Source organism: Fringilla coelebs (genome assembly GCF_963513975.1).
Source record: "Fringilla coelebs genome assembly, chromosome: 6".
Taxonomy (NCBI): domain Eukaryota; kingdom Metazoa; phylum Chordata; class Aves; order Passeriformes; family Fringillidae; genus Fringilla; species Fringilla coelebs.
Window position 1 is genome coordinate 37,827,990 of NC_140034.1, and position 16,416 is coordinate 37,844,405.

General features: G+C 41.3%; 1 protein-coding gene across 1 annotated transcript; it reads left to right on the forward strand.

Annotated features, from left to right (window-relative positions):
* Nucleotides 1–544: 544 nt before the first annotated feature.
* On the forward strand, nucleotides 545–15,059 carry EXD1 (exonuclease 3'-5' domain containing 1; the record flags this gene model as incomplete). The annotated part of the gene is given in 9 exon segments (XM_084208707.1): nucleotides 545–552; nucleotides 2,559–2,658; nucleotides 9,704–9,817; nucleotides 10,203–10,242; nucleotides 10,245–10,372; nucleotides 13,224–13,337; nucleotides 13,339–13,359; nucleotides 13,363–13,671; nucleotides 14,807–15,059. Coding segments are annotated over 8 exon segments (663 nt in total). The 3' UTR covers nucleotides 13,501–13,671; nucleotides 14,807–15,059.
* Between the last annotated feature and the right edge of the window lie 1,357 nt (nucleotides 15,060–16,416).

Genomic DNA, 16,416 nt, shown 5'->3' on the forward strand with positions numbered 1-16,416 from the left:
TGAGGAAAGCCTGACTCCATCCTCTGACACCTTCCCTTCATATACTGATAGACATTGCAGAAGTCTTGAGAAGAGGTTCAGTCATCTCTTCTCGAGGCCAAACAGGCCCAGCAACCTCAGCCTATCCTCCAGCTGACCATTCATCTTCATTGCGCTCTACTGGTTGCTCCAGCAGCTCCACATCTCTCTTGTACTGAGGAACCGAGAACTGAACACACTGGTTCTGATACAGTCTCACCAGTGGGGAGTAGAGGAGCCCTGGTGAGAATCAACCCCCTCGATCTGCTGGCAGTGCTCTTCCTAGTGCACAGGACACCACTGGCCTTCTTGGCCACAAGGGCACTGCTGGTTCATGGCTTATTGTCCACCAGGACCCCCAGGTCTTTCTCTGCAGAGCTGCTTTCCAGCAGGTCAGTGGTAATGATAAGCATTTACCCCAAAGAGTGGAACCTGATTCAAGTCTGTATTTTCTTCCCCTCCTTCATGTCATTAAAGAGCTTGGAAACTGGCAGAAGCACTCCAGGATTAAGTATAATTTTTGGTCATGGAATGGTGAGGTTTGCTTACTGCATTTTGGGGCAGGGGGGTCATGCTCACCAATAGTTCAGCATTTTAAATCCTTTTTTGGTCGCATCTGAAATATTCATTTTTTCTCCTAAAATCGGTAGGAATTAGAATGTTGTATAATTGCACGGCTTTTGTTCCCCAATTATCTATAAGTGAAATAATAATAATAACAGCTCACTTTGGGAAGGTCTTGGGACTGTGTTGCATTAAAGCTTACTGGTTAAATAACAATGGTTAATGTTCAATGAGACTGCTAATGAAAGTAACTCCTCCAAAGGTATTCAGCTGAGATAAGAGTGCCCCCTGTTCACATCCTGAAGGCAAGTTCATTGGATATGTTGTTGTACATTTGCAAGACTTATGGACTGTGCTGAGAAGTTAAAATGCTTAAAGCTCATGTTAACTTGATCTTACTTTTATTCACAAAGGCAAAAACATCTCTATTGAATGATCTTTTTATCTGAGCCTCCTTCACTAATGACATAAATATGGGGATATTTAAGAAAAACATTTCTAATGTATAAAGGTCCTGTGCATTTCTATTGGCATCTGCTTTGCTTCAGGGATAGGAGCAAAGTACTGAGGGGCAACTAGCTAGAAGGCATCTACTGGACTTACCAAGTGATTAACTTACTTCATTCTGCCTTTTTTTATGTACTTGCTTTATTCTATATGTTATAGTCTGTAAATTCATTAGTTGTAGTTCAATGCTGACTTTGTTTCTGATGGGATGCTTAAGTCATTAGACGTAACTAGTCTTTAATAAATGCCCAAAATTGCTTTTCAGCACTAGAATATAAATTGTTTTAGTCATTAAATTCACCAGATTCAGGGAAGGGAACAGCAAAGCTTTTTGAGTATATTGAACTACTTCCTTTCACAGGAGGAGAAGGGATGGGAGGTGCTTGCTGGGAGAACCACAACTCACATTGACTATAATTCTGATTTTCAAACTCACTTTTGCCAGTTCTGAAAAGGTGAACAAGGTGGTGGGTATAAGGCTTCTTCCAAGGTAAAAGGTTCCTCCAAGGTATTGTTTACAATTCTTCTCTCTCACATTTTTCTCTCTCTTTTTTACTTTTGTTTGTTTGGTTTGGTTTTGATTTTGTTTTTTGTTTCTTGTTTCCCAGTAGTGTTCCTAGGTAGAAGAATTTCCTTGGTTTGTTTCCTTAGCTTGTGGTTTCAGGGAGAATTTCCTATGAGCATTTCACCTGTGGTGGAACAGTTTCTGAACAATTGCACAGGGAAGTTAAAGTTATATAGATGCTCTCAAAACATTTATAAGTGTTCCTGTGGAAAGCTAGTAAAAATATTTTTCAAACTGTCTCCTGCAGACCCACAGTCTGAGATAGTTTTACTTCAAGTCTTCTCACAAGACCACATTTAAATAGTTATTCAAATTTTATAGTTCTTCTTATGGTCCTGCGATGTTACCATTTTATGATTTTAGTAACTTCTATTTGACTACAGTAAAGTTTCAGTGATGCAACTGTTTTTTTCATATTGGTGAGCTTGTATAATTGCCCTCCAATTACACTACCTAACTAATGGATCAAGTATTATTGATTCAGGGTAAAGACTTACAGATATTTAATTTGCATCGTTTTTGGGCTCCGGTCAGGTGCTTTCTTCTTTGTACCTTGAACTGCAGTTTACCTTAAGACTCTTCCTTATCTTTGCAGTGAACATCTGTTCAAGTTCTGCTTTCACCTTATACTTTCAGAGTAAATGTGAAATTTTATCTGAGATAAGGGCTTTTTTGTGGACAATAACCTTATTGTTGACTAGCTTCAGGATCTTCTGTAAGAACCACTCATGCTGAATTAAGGAGTTGCTTCATATGCAGTTGTTCATTTTCTGAACTGAGGCAGAGGTTATTGCATGAAATACTTCTTTTCACATTGCACCAGCATGGACATTTTAATAATGTTTTGACTTCTGTGTTAGGTTTGGTTGTGTTGCTTGCTCAGGTGTACTTTAAGCTGTTGAAGTGAACAAACAAGCAGACAGAACCAAGTAGACTGTGGCCCATGGAGTTCTCCCTGTGTTTCCTTAGAGAGCCATCTCAGGCCTTCAGATAGCTCAAAATATTCCCTCTGAGGTAATGTGGATATTAGCCAAGCAATGCACTTAGTCTTTGTCAGACAACGTTTTTCCCAGAGATTGTTATCTCTTGGTTTGTCTGTATCAGAACAAGATGTATTCTGAGAGAACAATGGTAACAGAAAGGTAGGTACAGAACTTGTTATCTGCAGACATCAGAAGGAAACTGGTCTGCTTTCCAAAATATTTATCCTGTAGCTCTTACCAACTGTAAAAGTGGCTGAGCAGCCCAGCTTTGGAGAAATCAAAGTGCTTCAGCCAGTGAGCATTCCTCTTAGTGACTATTTTAATCTTATGCTTGTTCCTGAAATGTACATGGCATGTTACATAACTCAAAGCTCAGTAAGTCTATTTGTAGGCACACAGTTTGTGGTGATTGGGAGTGGGGCTGCAGCCGAGCCTCATCCCAAATGGGCTACAGCTGTGAGAAGCAGGTGAGCAGCACTGACAGCCATGAGCCATGCAGTGCCCAGGTGCACTGACCAACCACCAAAGGGAACAGAAGACACACAGCTGCAATGCATGAACATGAGGGTATAAAAGGTTGGGCTAAAGAACGAGGAGGGCAGATGCTTGTAGCCTTCTGAAGCGATATGGTGTTAGTCTGTATGGGCAAATGCTTGAAGCCTTCTGATATGGTGTGGTGATGCTCTGTATGGGCAAATGCTTGAAGCCTTCTGAAATTGTATGGTGATATTTTGTGTGTTGTTGCTGTCTCAACTGTGGCATATGCTGCCACAACGATTGTCCTTTGGGTTTGTGTTGGCTGTCAGGTGCTGATCTGGTTGTAGTGGTTCCTGCTCTGATACATATGCAGGTGTATGCATATACGTGCACCGATCCAAAATCAGCTCCTTCTGTTCTCAGAGAATGGTGACAAGGATGCAAGGCCTTTATAGGCTCAAGAACAGGTATTTGCATTTACCTGGGTAGTGGGAGAGGAAACAGAATCACAGAATGGTTTGGGTTGGAAGGGACCTTAAAGATCATCTAGTTCTAGAGACGCCTTGTATTAGACCAGATTGCTTAGAACTTCGCCCAGCAGCTTTGGTTGCATGACCCCCAGCAGGGGTTGTGTACCTTTTGGGCTCCAGCCTTGAACAATTCCAGGGAGAGGACATCCACATCTCCTTTTATATAAAATATATACTTTGATAATTTTACAATAGTCTGCTGTTTGTATATGCTCCACAGCTGAGCTGCTAAGTGTTTCAGCTATTTCACTGTCTGTTCACTTTTATATTTAACAATTCAAATACCAAAGTATGGGAGTAAAAAAAAAAAAAAAAAAATTAGCAAGGGTTGATGTGATCTGTCTGTTAGTTTTGTCTTTGCAGCAATCTTTTCCTTTCCCTAGCCAAGCCTGGAAATTAGGGTGCACTTGTTTTTAGTGCACGTAATATTTAAATCTCGAACCTTTTTGTTTCATTGTGCATCATAATGAAAAAGAATAGTGCTGCAGTTCACTCTTAGGGTTGGTTTTTTTTTTTTGTCAAATAACAGAGTTGGGGTCATGCTTTAGACTGTAGGCATTTAAATCAGACGGTTCATACTTCAAGTCATGCATGGCTGCTGCTGTGTCTCTTTTACCAGTACAGCATCCTTCAGTGTCTTGGATACACAGATGCTCTTCAAAGGTATTCTGGTTGGCAGCAAAAATTTAACCAAGAGAAACTTCAGAGCATTCTCTCGGAGAAGGTCAACATTACACACACTGGTTGTGACAGTTGTTGAACCGTGTGAATGTTCTGGCTAGAAAGAATGTTGTTCTAGCTAGAAAGAAACTGCAAGCAAGACTGATAGCTAGAATCTTGTGTAGATGTGTTTTAAATGGTAGTTACTACCCAAAAATAGCAGCAGGTTTAATGTGTGGGTTTTTTTAAAGACGTGTTGGCTGCTCTTGATCGAATATGGAACAACCTGAGGCCGCTGTGACTTAAGCAGGAGCCAGGTCATCTTGTGCATTATGTTCTTTGTTCTTTCTGCCCCTTGCACAAGAGCAGAAAGAAATTCAAATACAGGCATCCAGGAGTGGGAAGCACCTCCTGGTAAAAACAGAGGTGAAAATGAGGGAACAGGCCAAATTATCACAAAAATCTGATTTTGCTGGTGCTAGCCCTTGGTGGTATGGTGGTTAGTATGTGTCTAACAGGAGAATTAAGAGCCTTTTGAAGAGAAGAAACTAACACAATGGGCATGGGTATGTTATACATAGTTGATTTGTGCTTGCATATATACTAACTTTTCATGTCATAGGTATGACTGCCTGTCGGAACTCCTCAAATCCCTAACCTGGGCTATGTAGTAAACTTTCTATGGCACAAGTTTCTCTCAGTTACATTCTAATCTTAGTTTGGCCTTTTGCCCTTAAAAATTATGTTATTTCATTACAGATCAAGTATCAGTCAGTGTTAAGTCTTGACTATATGAAAAAGGTAGAGCTGAAAATTCCCACCAGCACTCCCAAAGGTACTGGCTAGAATATGTAACAGAAACAGTGGAAATAATTAACCAGAGCTACCCACAGTAGGATCCAAGGTACACAGAATTGCACTCATTGTTCTGTTGTCTTGGTATGAGCTGCCATGCCTGTTTTCCTCGCACTGATAGTTCTCTATGCTCGGAGATTCAATTACTCTGATTCCTTGGCCTGAATCCTAATTCTAATGGAAGTAAGCGACTGACAGTCTGATTTCGGGTACCCTGTAGTGTACCTGATACCGTGGAATTAAGTTCTCTTGTCTTCTACTCTGTACTGCTGGAAGAATAAGTGGGAGGTACTTCTGAGCAAATTCTCACAGATGCTTTTTGTGAAGCACTTCCTAGAGACAGCTTCTCAGTGTTGTTAAAATGGGAACAGGCTGGGTGCACAAGTGAGACTCTGCATAAAAATGTAGCAGCGGAATTAAAAACTCTGGCTTACATGGAATCCTGCCTGCATAATTTGAAAAATGTTATCCCTGGATTTATCCAGTGGCAGCAACAGTTTATTCCTTACAATAAGTAAACTAATACAATTAACACATCATTTAGAGTGTAGCAATGTTCTGATGTTCTTATAATATACTTAAAAAATCACCTGTTGAAGTAAGTTTATTAAAAGTTTGTGGAAGTTTGGTACTGCTATTTTACGTTTGACTTCCTTGGGGGCAGGGGTTTTATACCTCTTGGGCTCTAGCAGCCTAAAGAGCTGCATAGTGAGCAGGCAACTGGCTGCTGTCAGTGCTTACATCCCTAACCTTGCTTTTTGGGCATCCTCACACTTTGAAACTCCTGCGTTTGTAAAATGTGGGTTGCATATCTGTGCACTACCAAAATAAATACTGCGCTTCTTCTTAAAGGTGTGTGCTGAAAAAAATACAGAAAATTTGACAGCTTGAGAGAGACTTTCCATAAGACAGATGTCCACGAGTCTATGAGTTAAGGTTTAATCATAAAATGTACAAGTGAAGAATTCACTGCTGCTATCTGATTCCACAGGTCAATGCAAACAGATAAAAAGGATGGAACCAGGCTCTATGTGTTGTCAGAGATGAGTCATAATGGCAAAATCAGTTTATAGGCAAAAGGTCTGACAACTTATGTATTCTTTCACCATGTTTTCCTTACCTTGCATCATTATTTTAGGTTTTGGATAAAAGGTAAAACTGTAAGTATCCTGGGAAAGTATCACTGTATGTTTACTCTCTTCTGATACTAAGAGTACTGGGCTAGAAGGAGCCATAGACAAATACAACATAAAACTTATGTAAGTCATTTTTAAAACCTAATCTACCCTTTTACATTACAGCTTTAAGGAGTCAGATTGCTAGCTCTGTGCTGCATGCAGTCAGAATAGTGATTAATTTGCTCATAGCATATTTTACTTCTAATATGCAACCCCACTGTCAAACCTCCACATTCTTTGCCTTGGATGAATGGACATTAGTCATGGCATATTGATCCCTTCCATCACAGGTTGCCAATGCTCTGCAACTGTTCTGCAGTTTTCAGCGACAGCTTGTGGCTTTCTTCTGCACCATGTCTGCACATAACAGGTGAAGATACCTTCCAGTGAGATGTCATCACAAAGTGCAGACAGCAGGTGACTTCAGTGAGTGATTTAATGGGGCACCTTCTTGTGAGCTGTCCTTTGCCCATCTTGAGATGTTTCTGTGTGGTTCTTTTTTTAAGAGCAAGGCAGTAAGCAGTGATTAAATTGCTGTAGCTAAGGACATTTTGTAACACTGCCTTGAGAGACAGGTGCAAGCATTAGTTGGCATCAGTGCTTATGCTGGTGTTTCCTAATAACTCATTTGAAATTCAGGTTTTGAAGAACCATAAAGGTTGTACAATCCAGGCTATATATAACTTGGGTGGGAAGATGTTCTGGATATGTTAATATTTTTGACTACTTCTGAAACCTAGTTTCAACAGAGCAAATTGCTTAAAATTAATCCTGAGTCAGATGTGGAAAAAGGGAACTTTTATTGACAGCACTATTAGAATGAAATAATTCTTGCACAGCTCAGCAGCCAAAGTATCATTCTCTATTTTCCTTGGTTTTGTTCATCTTTCAGATGGGAACAAGCAAGGGAGAACTTGATGGGCTAAGAACTAAGATTTGGGGAACATTAAACTTGATAAAATAGACTGTTTCATATGGAAGGGACCTACAGTGAGCATGTAATCCAACTGCCTGACCAGTTCATGGCTGGCCAAGTTAAAGCCTGGTATTAAGGACATTGTCCAAATGCCTCTTTAAATACTGTTAGGCTTGGAGCATCAACTACTTCCCTAGGAAGTTTGTTCCAGTGTTTGACCACCCTCTCAGCTAAGAAATTCTTCCTAATATCCAGACTAAACCTTCCCTGGTGCAGCTTTGAACCATTCCCACATGTCCTGTCACTAGATACCAGGGAGAACAGCTCAGCACCTTCATCTCCACTGACCAGCTGGTGATGCTGTGTTTGATGCATCCCAAAATGCCAGGGCACACTGCTGACTCCCACTGATCCTGCTGGCAATCAGATCCCTGTCTGCAGGGCCGTTTTCCAGCCACTCTCCCAACATATACTTGCGTCCAATGTTATTCCATCCTAGATGCAGAATCTGACATTTCAACTTGGAAAATTTCATCCCATTAATTATAGCCCAATGCTCCTAACTATGTAAATCCCTCTCAAAGGCCTCTTGTCCCTCAAGAGTCAGCAACACCTCCCAGTATAGTACCATGAGCAAACTTCCTAATGGTGCATTCAACTCCTACATCCAGATTGTTGATAAATATACTGAACAAAACAGGCTCTGGAATTGAACCACAAGGAATACAAATGGTATCCCTCAACTGGTGCCAGTTGCCAGCTAGATAGATGTAGCTCCATTCACTAGAACCCTCTGAACTCTGTCCTTCAGCCAGTTTTTCACCCAGAACACCATGAACCTGCTTATCCCACAGCTGGGCAACTTGTCCAGAAGGATGCTCTGAGGGGCAGTATCAAAAGCCTTACTAAAATCCAGAAAGAATGTGACCATCCAGAAAGCAGGACCCAGGCATTGATTGTCCCCTGTACTCAGCACTGGTGATGTCCTGCCTCAAACCCTGCGTTCAGTTTTGGACCCCTCATTACAAGAACCACATTGAGGTGCTGCAGCATGTCCAGAGAAAGGCAACAGAGCTGGTGAAGGGTCTGGAGCACAAGTCCTGTGAGGAGCAGCTGGGGACCTGAGGTTGTTTAGTGTGAAGAAAAGGAAGCTCAGAGGGCAGGTTGTGCCAGAAGAGGTTTAGATTGGATATGAGGAAAAGCTGCTTCATTGAAAGGGTGGTCAGGCATTGGAACAGGCTGTCTGGAAAAGTGGTGTAGTCACCATGCCTAAAGGATGTGTGGATGTGGCACTTAGGGACATGGTTTAGTGGGGGACTCAATGGTCTTTGATGTTTTTTCTGAGCTAAATGATTCTATAATTTTTCTAGGATTTTTACTCACATGACCTTGCTTTTTTTGTTCTGGAGAGGGGTTGAGGTGGGGTGAGAAGACTTCCAAAGAAGCTATTAAATAAGGATATCAGATACTTAATGAGACCTCCCTATATAGGCAAGACTTTTTATCAAACAGGAACAATCTCTTTCCTACAAGAGCATTTTTTTATCCCTTCATTCTGGTCTTTTAACTTCCTCAGTAAATACAAGTGGGTTTGTGCTGCCTGTTCATAGACTTAAAATCTTTCTTCAAAAGCCTGGATTAAATGTTATTTGATATTGCTATAAAAGCTACTCAGTGAAATCTCTTATTCAAACACAACTTTATTTTTATCTAAGTTTTAGAATTCCCAGAGTGTCTCTCAAAATTTCTGTTTTGAGAATTCTGTACAGCAAACCTAAGCCAAATGACATCATGCCTTCCTTATTACCAGACTAAATAATCCTATTGCCCTGAAAACTAAAAGTGGAAAATGACCATGTAATGCGCATGCAATAAATATACCAGTGTAACCCACTCCATAGTGCAGTTTTGCCCAGGGTATCATGGTCATGTTGCTTAACTGGGGCTTATTTTCATGTTCTTCTGGTTTCAGTTGTGATTGCTGATGATGTTACTATCCCTAGCTGCTTCTCTAGCTCCCTTCATGGGAGGTGGTTTTTTGCCCGTAGGTCTTTTATTTCAGCTCTTAGGAATCCAATGCAGTTTCAGAGACAGATGAGAGAGAATCTAGCATTAAATGCTGGAATAGGTGTGTGTTGGTTTTTAGTTCATGTTTTTTGTTGGTTGGTTTTTTTTGCTGGTTTGTTTTGTTTGGTTTTTTTTTAAGGAAGCAATCCCTCCTTCCAAATTTCTGCTTCTCTAACCAACACAGGCTTGTATACAGATGGCCTTAGACACTGAAAGCATTCAGTTGCACTGAAAATAAAGATCAACATCAGGAGATATGTTGTAAACTGCAGAAGTCTATGATGAAAAGCTTTTTTAATTTTTTTTCAACTTATATAACTGTCTTGGGACAGAGTACATTTTCTTCTTAGTAACTGGTACAGTGCTGTGATTTTTGGATTCAGAATGAGAATAGTGTTGACAACACACTAATGATTCGGTTGTTACTCAGTAGTGCTTATCCTAAGCTGAGGGCTTTTCGATTTTCCATGCTATGCCATGAGGAGCTGAACAAAAAGGTGGGAATATGGCCAGGACAGGTGATCCAAACTGGCCAAAGGGATATTCCATACCATAGAATGCCATGCCCAGTATTTAAACCAGAGGAGTTACCTGGAAGGGAGCTGATTGCTGCTCAGTGATGACACATTGTGCATTACTTTTTCTCTTGGATTTTATTTTTCTCTCTCCCTCCACTTATCATTATTATATTATTAGCTTTTTTGGTTTTTTCAATTATTAAATTATTTTTATCTCAACTCACAAGGTTTACCTTTTCTTTCGAGTTCTCCTCCCTACCCTGATGGGGGCTGAGGGGAGTGACCTTAAAGCTGCATGGTATTTAATTTGTGGCTGGGATTAAACCACAACAATAACTGGTTTTATCTGCACTGGGATGCACAGGAGAATCTTGATATATGGTCCTTGAGACCCTTCCTAGCTTCTCTGCATTAGTTCTGAAAGCTACGTACCTTCTGCTGCTCCACTCATCTCTAATGGATAACTTGATGTCTGACATAACTAATTTAAATGCTTATTGGACTGGGTCTGGAGATCACTTTGTGACCACAAAGGTAGGTATGTCTTTGACTACTTCTCTGGTTAGTGATTGTATCTAAGGCTCTAATGGATAAACTCTGGAGTACCCAGTTACCAGAAGCTTCTTTTCCTGCAGCTGTACACCCTGCTTTATGCTACATACCTTGTTTCCGGTGTGCAGAAGTGCTGGTGTCTGTATCTACCTAGCTCCATTTCCTGTTGGTTCAGTAGCAGAACCCCCACCCCATGTTTGCCTAGTGGATGGTGAGTTGCAGCTCTTAAGGCATGAGCACAGGCACCTGCACCTTCTGTTCACTCGGCTCAGAGACTGAGAACCACTGGGCTCAACAGGGGCTGGTACATGTGTGAGGATATGAGAGTGACAGGCAGGCGTAAAGTGTCTGGAGATGACAGACTTGCTTTGTTTTGGTGAGTGTTTGGTCCCCACATCTTGTTCTATTTTTCTCCTGATCTATCAACTGTACTGCTGAGCTGGTTTGCATACACTGTCTGGTTTTCAGCAATGTTTGTTCACCAAAAATTTTTATTTCTATTAAAGCATGACTGACTTATCTGGTCATCCTTGTTTATTCTTACAAGAGTTATCTAAAAAAAAAAAAAGTGAAAAATCAAATAAAGTAATATTTTTCATCTTTGGTTACCCAGAACCGGTGGTAGTGTATGCTCAGATACCTTGGTGTGGCTGGATGGTGGAGACTTCTGTAATTGTTTGTTAATTTTTAAAGCAGAAAGTGGAGGAAATGAGATTTTTGGTGAAAGAGCTTCACTTATTGCACTGCTGGAAAGAACAGGTCCATGCAAACCAAACAAGCAGTGGTATTGGTGTTGTCTTTTTCTGTCTGCTCAATGACATAATCCTGTGGGAGCTTGCACTAACTGTGTAAGACATTGTTGGTATTAAATTCGGGTGAAAAGTGCGTGGTCCAATATCCTCATTCATAAGAAAGAGACCAAACTAACATGATTAAATCCTTTTCGGTCCTCATTTTTGCAGTTTTAAATGTCTTGAAGTATTTATTAGGAAAAGAGAATGCAGCTCTATCTTCATGAAAACTGGTTTTCTTTGCCCTAGTTTAACAAAGTACTGAAGCACAGACTTGAATCCTTTGGGAATTACTTAAGAGCTCAGAGCCATAAATCCCATTATTGAGGATTTAGGAGTAGATTAGATAACCACAAGAGGTCATAGTTGCTTCACAGATACAAGAGAGGAGGTCATATTTGAAAATCTTTTCTATTTAGAGGAAAGCTGCCAAAAAAAAAAGGTTGTTCTTAGTTCATGGAAAAAAAATGAGCTTGACATGTGAATTTCCATGTGAAATGCATGTGAAAGTAGGCATGACACAAGAGAAAAGAACAGTTTGTTAAAGGGAAGAGAGTACAAATTCTACTTTGCATTGGGCTATTTGTAGAATTTTTAAAGTGGTTCTCAGCTTGCTGAAGACAATCCTTTTGTAAATCCATCTATTCCATAAGATTAGCCAAGGAATTAACTTGATCCTGGGTATTTCAAATGGTATTTTGAAGACTGATTTGATATCTCATCTGGTTGTCATACTTTGCATTCTAAAGCAGTTGGCTTCAGAAATCTAGTATGGGTAGCAAAAGGAGCCATTTTCACTGTCATTTCACTGTTAATAATTTTCTGTTGTTTCTATATCTTGTGGGTAGATCACACAAATAAAAGTTTCTTCTACTTTATTTGAAATCTGTTTGCAATACATATTTAAACTCCAAATGTGTAGTGGCAAAATACTGGAATAACTTTCTGACTAAATCAGCTCCTGCTAGGGTCAGATCATCCTTGTGGTCTTCAACATATTCAGGAGTGCTTGATTTCAGACTTCTGCACCATTGCATGTACCTGCGTCTGATTTACTAGCAACAGTAAAGTATTGCCAGTGGTTCACAGCAGCCAAAAGAGATAATGCAACATTCTTGTTGATGTAGTACTGGCAGAAGAGGATGAAGAAGAAAATATAGAATAAAATAATAAAAAGGAAGGAAATAAAAAGAAAGGCATCTCATTGATCCTGATGTTTTTGGAAAGGTATGTTGACACTTTCTGTGGTTGCCCGTGTCATCATCTGCAAGTGGTAGTTGAGTCTTCTGAATGGTGGATGCTCCCTCCTAAGCAAGGGGAGGACACTCCCTGACTTTTTACCCACAAACCAGATGCAAAGCAGTGACCTCTGATCCTCAGAGCTTCATTAGCGAAACCCTCAGCTTCCCTCTTCCGTGTCTTTCAAAAATTGATAATCTTCCTCCCTGCTGAGGGGGAGGAGTGAACACAAACTTCCCACCCTGAAATGCTTGGCAGTTCCTGCATTTTCAATGTAACTGTCTGCCAGCAGTAATTGTTCTTCTTGTGGATGCAGACACCTAGGAAAATGTGTTTGTTTCTCTGCAGCTCTGTCACTAGAAGAAAGCTAGTAAAGGAGCTACATGTGCTACATTTTTAGCCCTCCTTGTGGATTCATACCGATGGTTGTTAGGTACTTGGAAATGCAGATGTGTTCTCATGCTTAGGACTTAAATTCAAAGAAGCAGATGCCTGGGAACCCGGTGTACAGAAGCAAGTATTTTCCTAGAACTGCAGAGTCCTCTTGTTGAAGAGGTGCCAGTTCACATGCAGAGCTCAGGTACCACAGAGCCATTACCACACCCATGTGCAGCACAGTTGATATCCCCAGTGCACTTATGGTAAAGCTGCAGTGGATAAGGTGCTGTGCTGTATGTGATAGTAGGATTGTTGTGTTCCATTGGCTAATTACAGAGGGACCTCATCCCTGGTTCTAACAAAACTATAGTATGTTATTTCGTATTATTGAATTGATTTCTTTTCTGTTTCTTTTTCTTTGTTAGCTCATTTGCATGGAGCTGCGTCAGCTGGCAGACGTGCAGAAACTGAGAAGGGAGAAAGTAATAGAAGACTACAGAATGAATGAGGATGGTCTTTTGATCCAACCAGCCATGGAATTTAATAGAGGGAAACAATCCATAGAAGGATAGAAACTACAGAGATGATGTCGATTACTTCCCCCCCCCAAAAAAAAAAAAAAAGGCAGGGTCTCACAACACATCCTTCAACAATCAAGGATGTACTTTGTCAAAGCAGAGCTTGAAACTCAAATTCGTGTAGTAAAATCTGTAGGAGGACCTTAAAGTGATTTCAAGCAGACTGTATGAATTTAATTTCTGACACAGGTGATTTGATGAGCTTAGATTGGATGTTTGGAGACATTCAAGTGAAAAAAGAGGCTACTCCCCTTGCAGAGGTGTCAAACAAAAGCTCCTGACTTTACAATGAGAGGTAATTCAATATTCCACTGTTGAATGGAAATAACGATGGTCTGTCTTTTGGAGGAAATTCCTGCTGTGTCTGACTGTTCTTCTCTAGATCTATTTTTGAGATCTATTTTTTCCAAGAGCTATTTTTGAAGAGTGACTTATTTTTCTTGCATTAACAGAAAGTGGTTAACAGACCATTTTCTTAAACTGTATAAGTTCTTTTGCTACCTGTTGCAGGTATGTAAAACTCACTAGAGCAGCTTCCTGCTGGAAGCTGCAGACCATCACCACCACTATTGTTTGCCACACTGCTGCATCCAGCTCTGTGGATAAGGCTGTAACACCACTGTGCTGTGGGGTGTGTGTAAAAAGCACTTCAGGAGGTATAGACCAGTCCCTCCCCAAGCAAAGTAAAATATTAGGGCAAAACTACTGCTCTGCCACAGGACAAAATTAATGTAGGCCATGCCTCAAGTCCCAGAACAAGTTTTCTGACATATTGGCGAACACTGTATATAGAATAGGGAAAAATGGAGAAGGTCAGAGGTCACTGTGCCAACCAGATTGCAGTCCAAAACCAATCTGGGCATCAGGCTGCAAAGGTGAGAATAATGACACGAGCATGGAAGGGATGTGACATCTGCATGTGAGTACATGCCACTACATGTTTGAGTTGGTTTTCTTTTGATGTAAATTGGTGTGACTGTTTATGAAGTATCTTAACATTTAAAAAAATATTTTTAGGGGGAACATGTTGCTTTTCTGGTGTGTTGTGTTTTTTTACTTCTCCCCACAAAGTACCAGATCAGCAGTATTTAAATAGGTTTTCATTTGAAACTGTAAGTCAGACTTGCTCGCTTGGCAGAGTGACAGAAAAACTGCCAAGGTTTTCTTTGTCATTTAACTGAAGGAGATTTTTCCAAGCAGTCATGGGTTATCACAGATCAGTGGGGTACAGTGTGGAACATGCAGGCTCTTCTGTCAGAGACAGAGCAAGAACACTTAGGTTGTATTTCCACAACCAAAACCATTTGGGTCCATACAGTCCTATTACCAGACAGAAAACACTGATATATCAGGTAAGGGAAAGAAGGAGGGAAGAGGAGCTGAGAGATGAAGGCATCCAGTCTGGGATGTAATATGGAATGTCTTTACAGGATACAAAGTAATTGCTGAGGCTACCCTTCTTGATAAGAGACTGAGCTGCTTTCTCATCCTCTTCCAAGGACTTGATCTCTGACTGGAACAGCATTATCATGGAATAAGGATTTCCAGAGAAGGACTTCACAGCCCAGTTGCATCTGTGCCACTATAATGATTCAAGTAGCAAAACTTTCTTGGGTAAATATAAGCACTGCTTTCCCTTTGGTTCTCTTTTGGGAATGGCATAAAGAAAATAAATGTATTGGAATGGAGTCATCACTCACTGATGCACAAGATTAAAAATTACTGTTTTCTTCAAGAAGAAAAAAGGGGTTATTTTTTAACATCCATCAGGCACAGTGATGGTGCTCAGTGCCAGCTCTGTTTGTCTGAGCTCATGTGGTACTAAGATGTAACCAAATCACGCACACCTCCTGAACAACGCCGTTCCCGGCTGTACTTAGGGGCACAATTAGCATCACTAGCTAAGGACAACTCTAGTGAAGTTTTACTGGAGTAGCAGCAATGGTCTTATTTTTATATCCTAGCAACTGTGGGTGGTGGTTTAAGCCCAGCTGGCAACTAAGCACTATGAAGCTGCTCCCTCCACCCTGTCCCAGTGGAATAGGGCAGAGAATCAAAAGTAAAACTTGTAGTTTTAGATAAGGAGAGTTTAATAATTGGAAAAAAAAAAGGCAATAACCAATAAGAATGATAAAAAGGGAAAGAAAAATACGTGATGTGCAATACAGTTGCTCACCCTACACTGACTAATGCCAGATTCCCTTCCTGATTCCAGATTGGCCTCATTTCCAAGTAGTTGCCCTCAGGTATACTGGGCATGATGTCCTGTGGTACGGAATGTCCCTCTGGTCAGTTCAGGTGAGCTGTTCCTGGCTGTGCACCCTCCCAAGATTTCCTTCTCAGTGGCAGAGGATGAGACAAGTCCTTGACTTAGGATAAATACAACTTAGTAAAACTTAAAACATCAGATTTTTTATTCTGCATGCAAAACTCAGTAGTCCCAGCTACTAAGGAATTAACTCCATCCAGCCAAAACCAGGATACGGATACCTACCGAGCACTGGAGCGACAAAGCTTAGTCATGAAATACAGATTTTTATCGCTATGCAGTAGGTGTTATGGATTAATCATCCATTTAAGGATTTCTCCAAGTGTACTGGTTAATGGGTTTTGGGAGGCAGCGGTGCTGAACAGCTGATGGCCACACTGTGTTTACGGTGCAAAGCATCGTCGCAATTAACCTTCAGGCTTATTTCCTCCAGAGCTCCTCTAATGCAACTCATAGCGCATGACGAAGCGAAAGTGATAGAACGCACATAGCCCCACCAAATGTCCCCACGTGTTAACCCTGGCAGCGCCCCGGTTCCAGCGCCGCCAGCCCCTCACCGCTCGACATCTGCGGGGGCTGCAGGCCGGCACAAGCTGCCTGGCTGCCGCGGGCGGCCTCCGCGACACGCACACAGGCCCGGTACCGGCTCCCCGCCTGCGCCGGGCCCGGGAGCGAGAGCGAGCGGCCCCCGAGCCCCGAGCGCGGCCGGGCCCGCCCGGCGCCCCCCGCGGCGCCTCAAGGGCGAGCGCGCGTCACTTCCGGGACGCACCC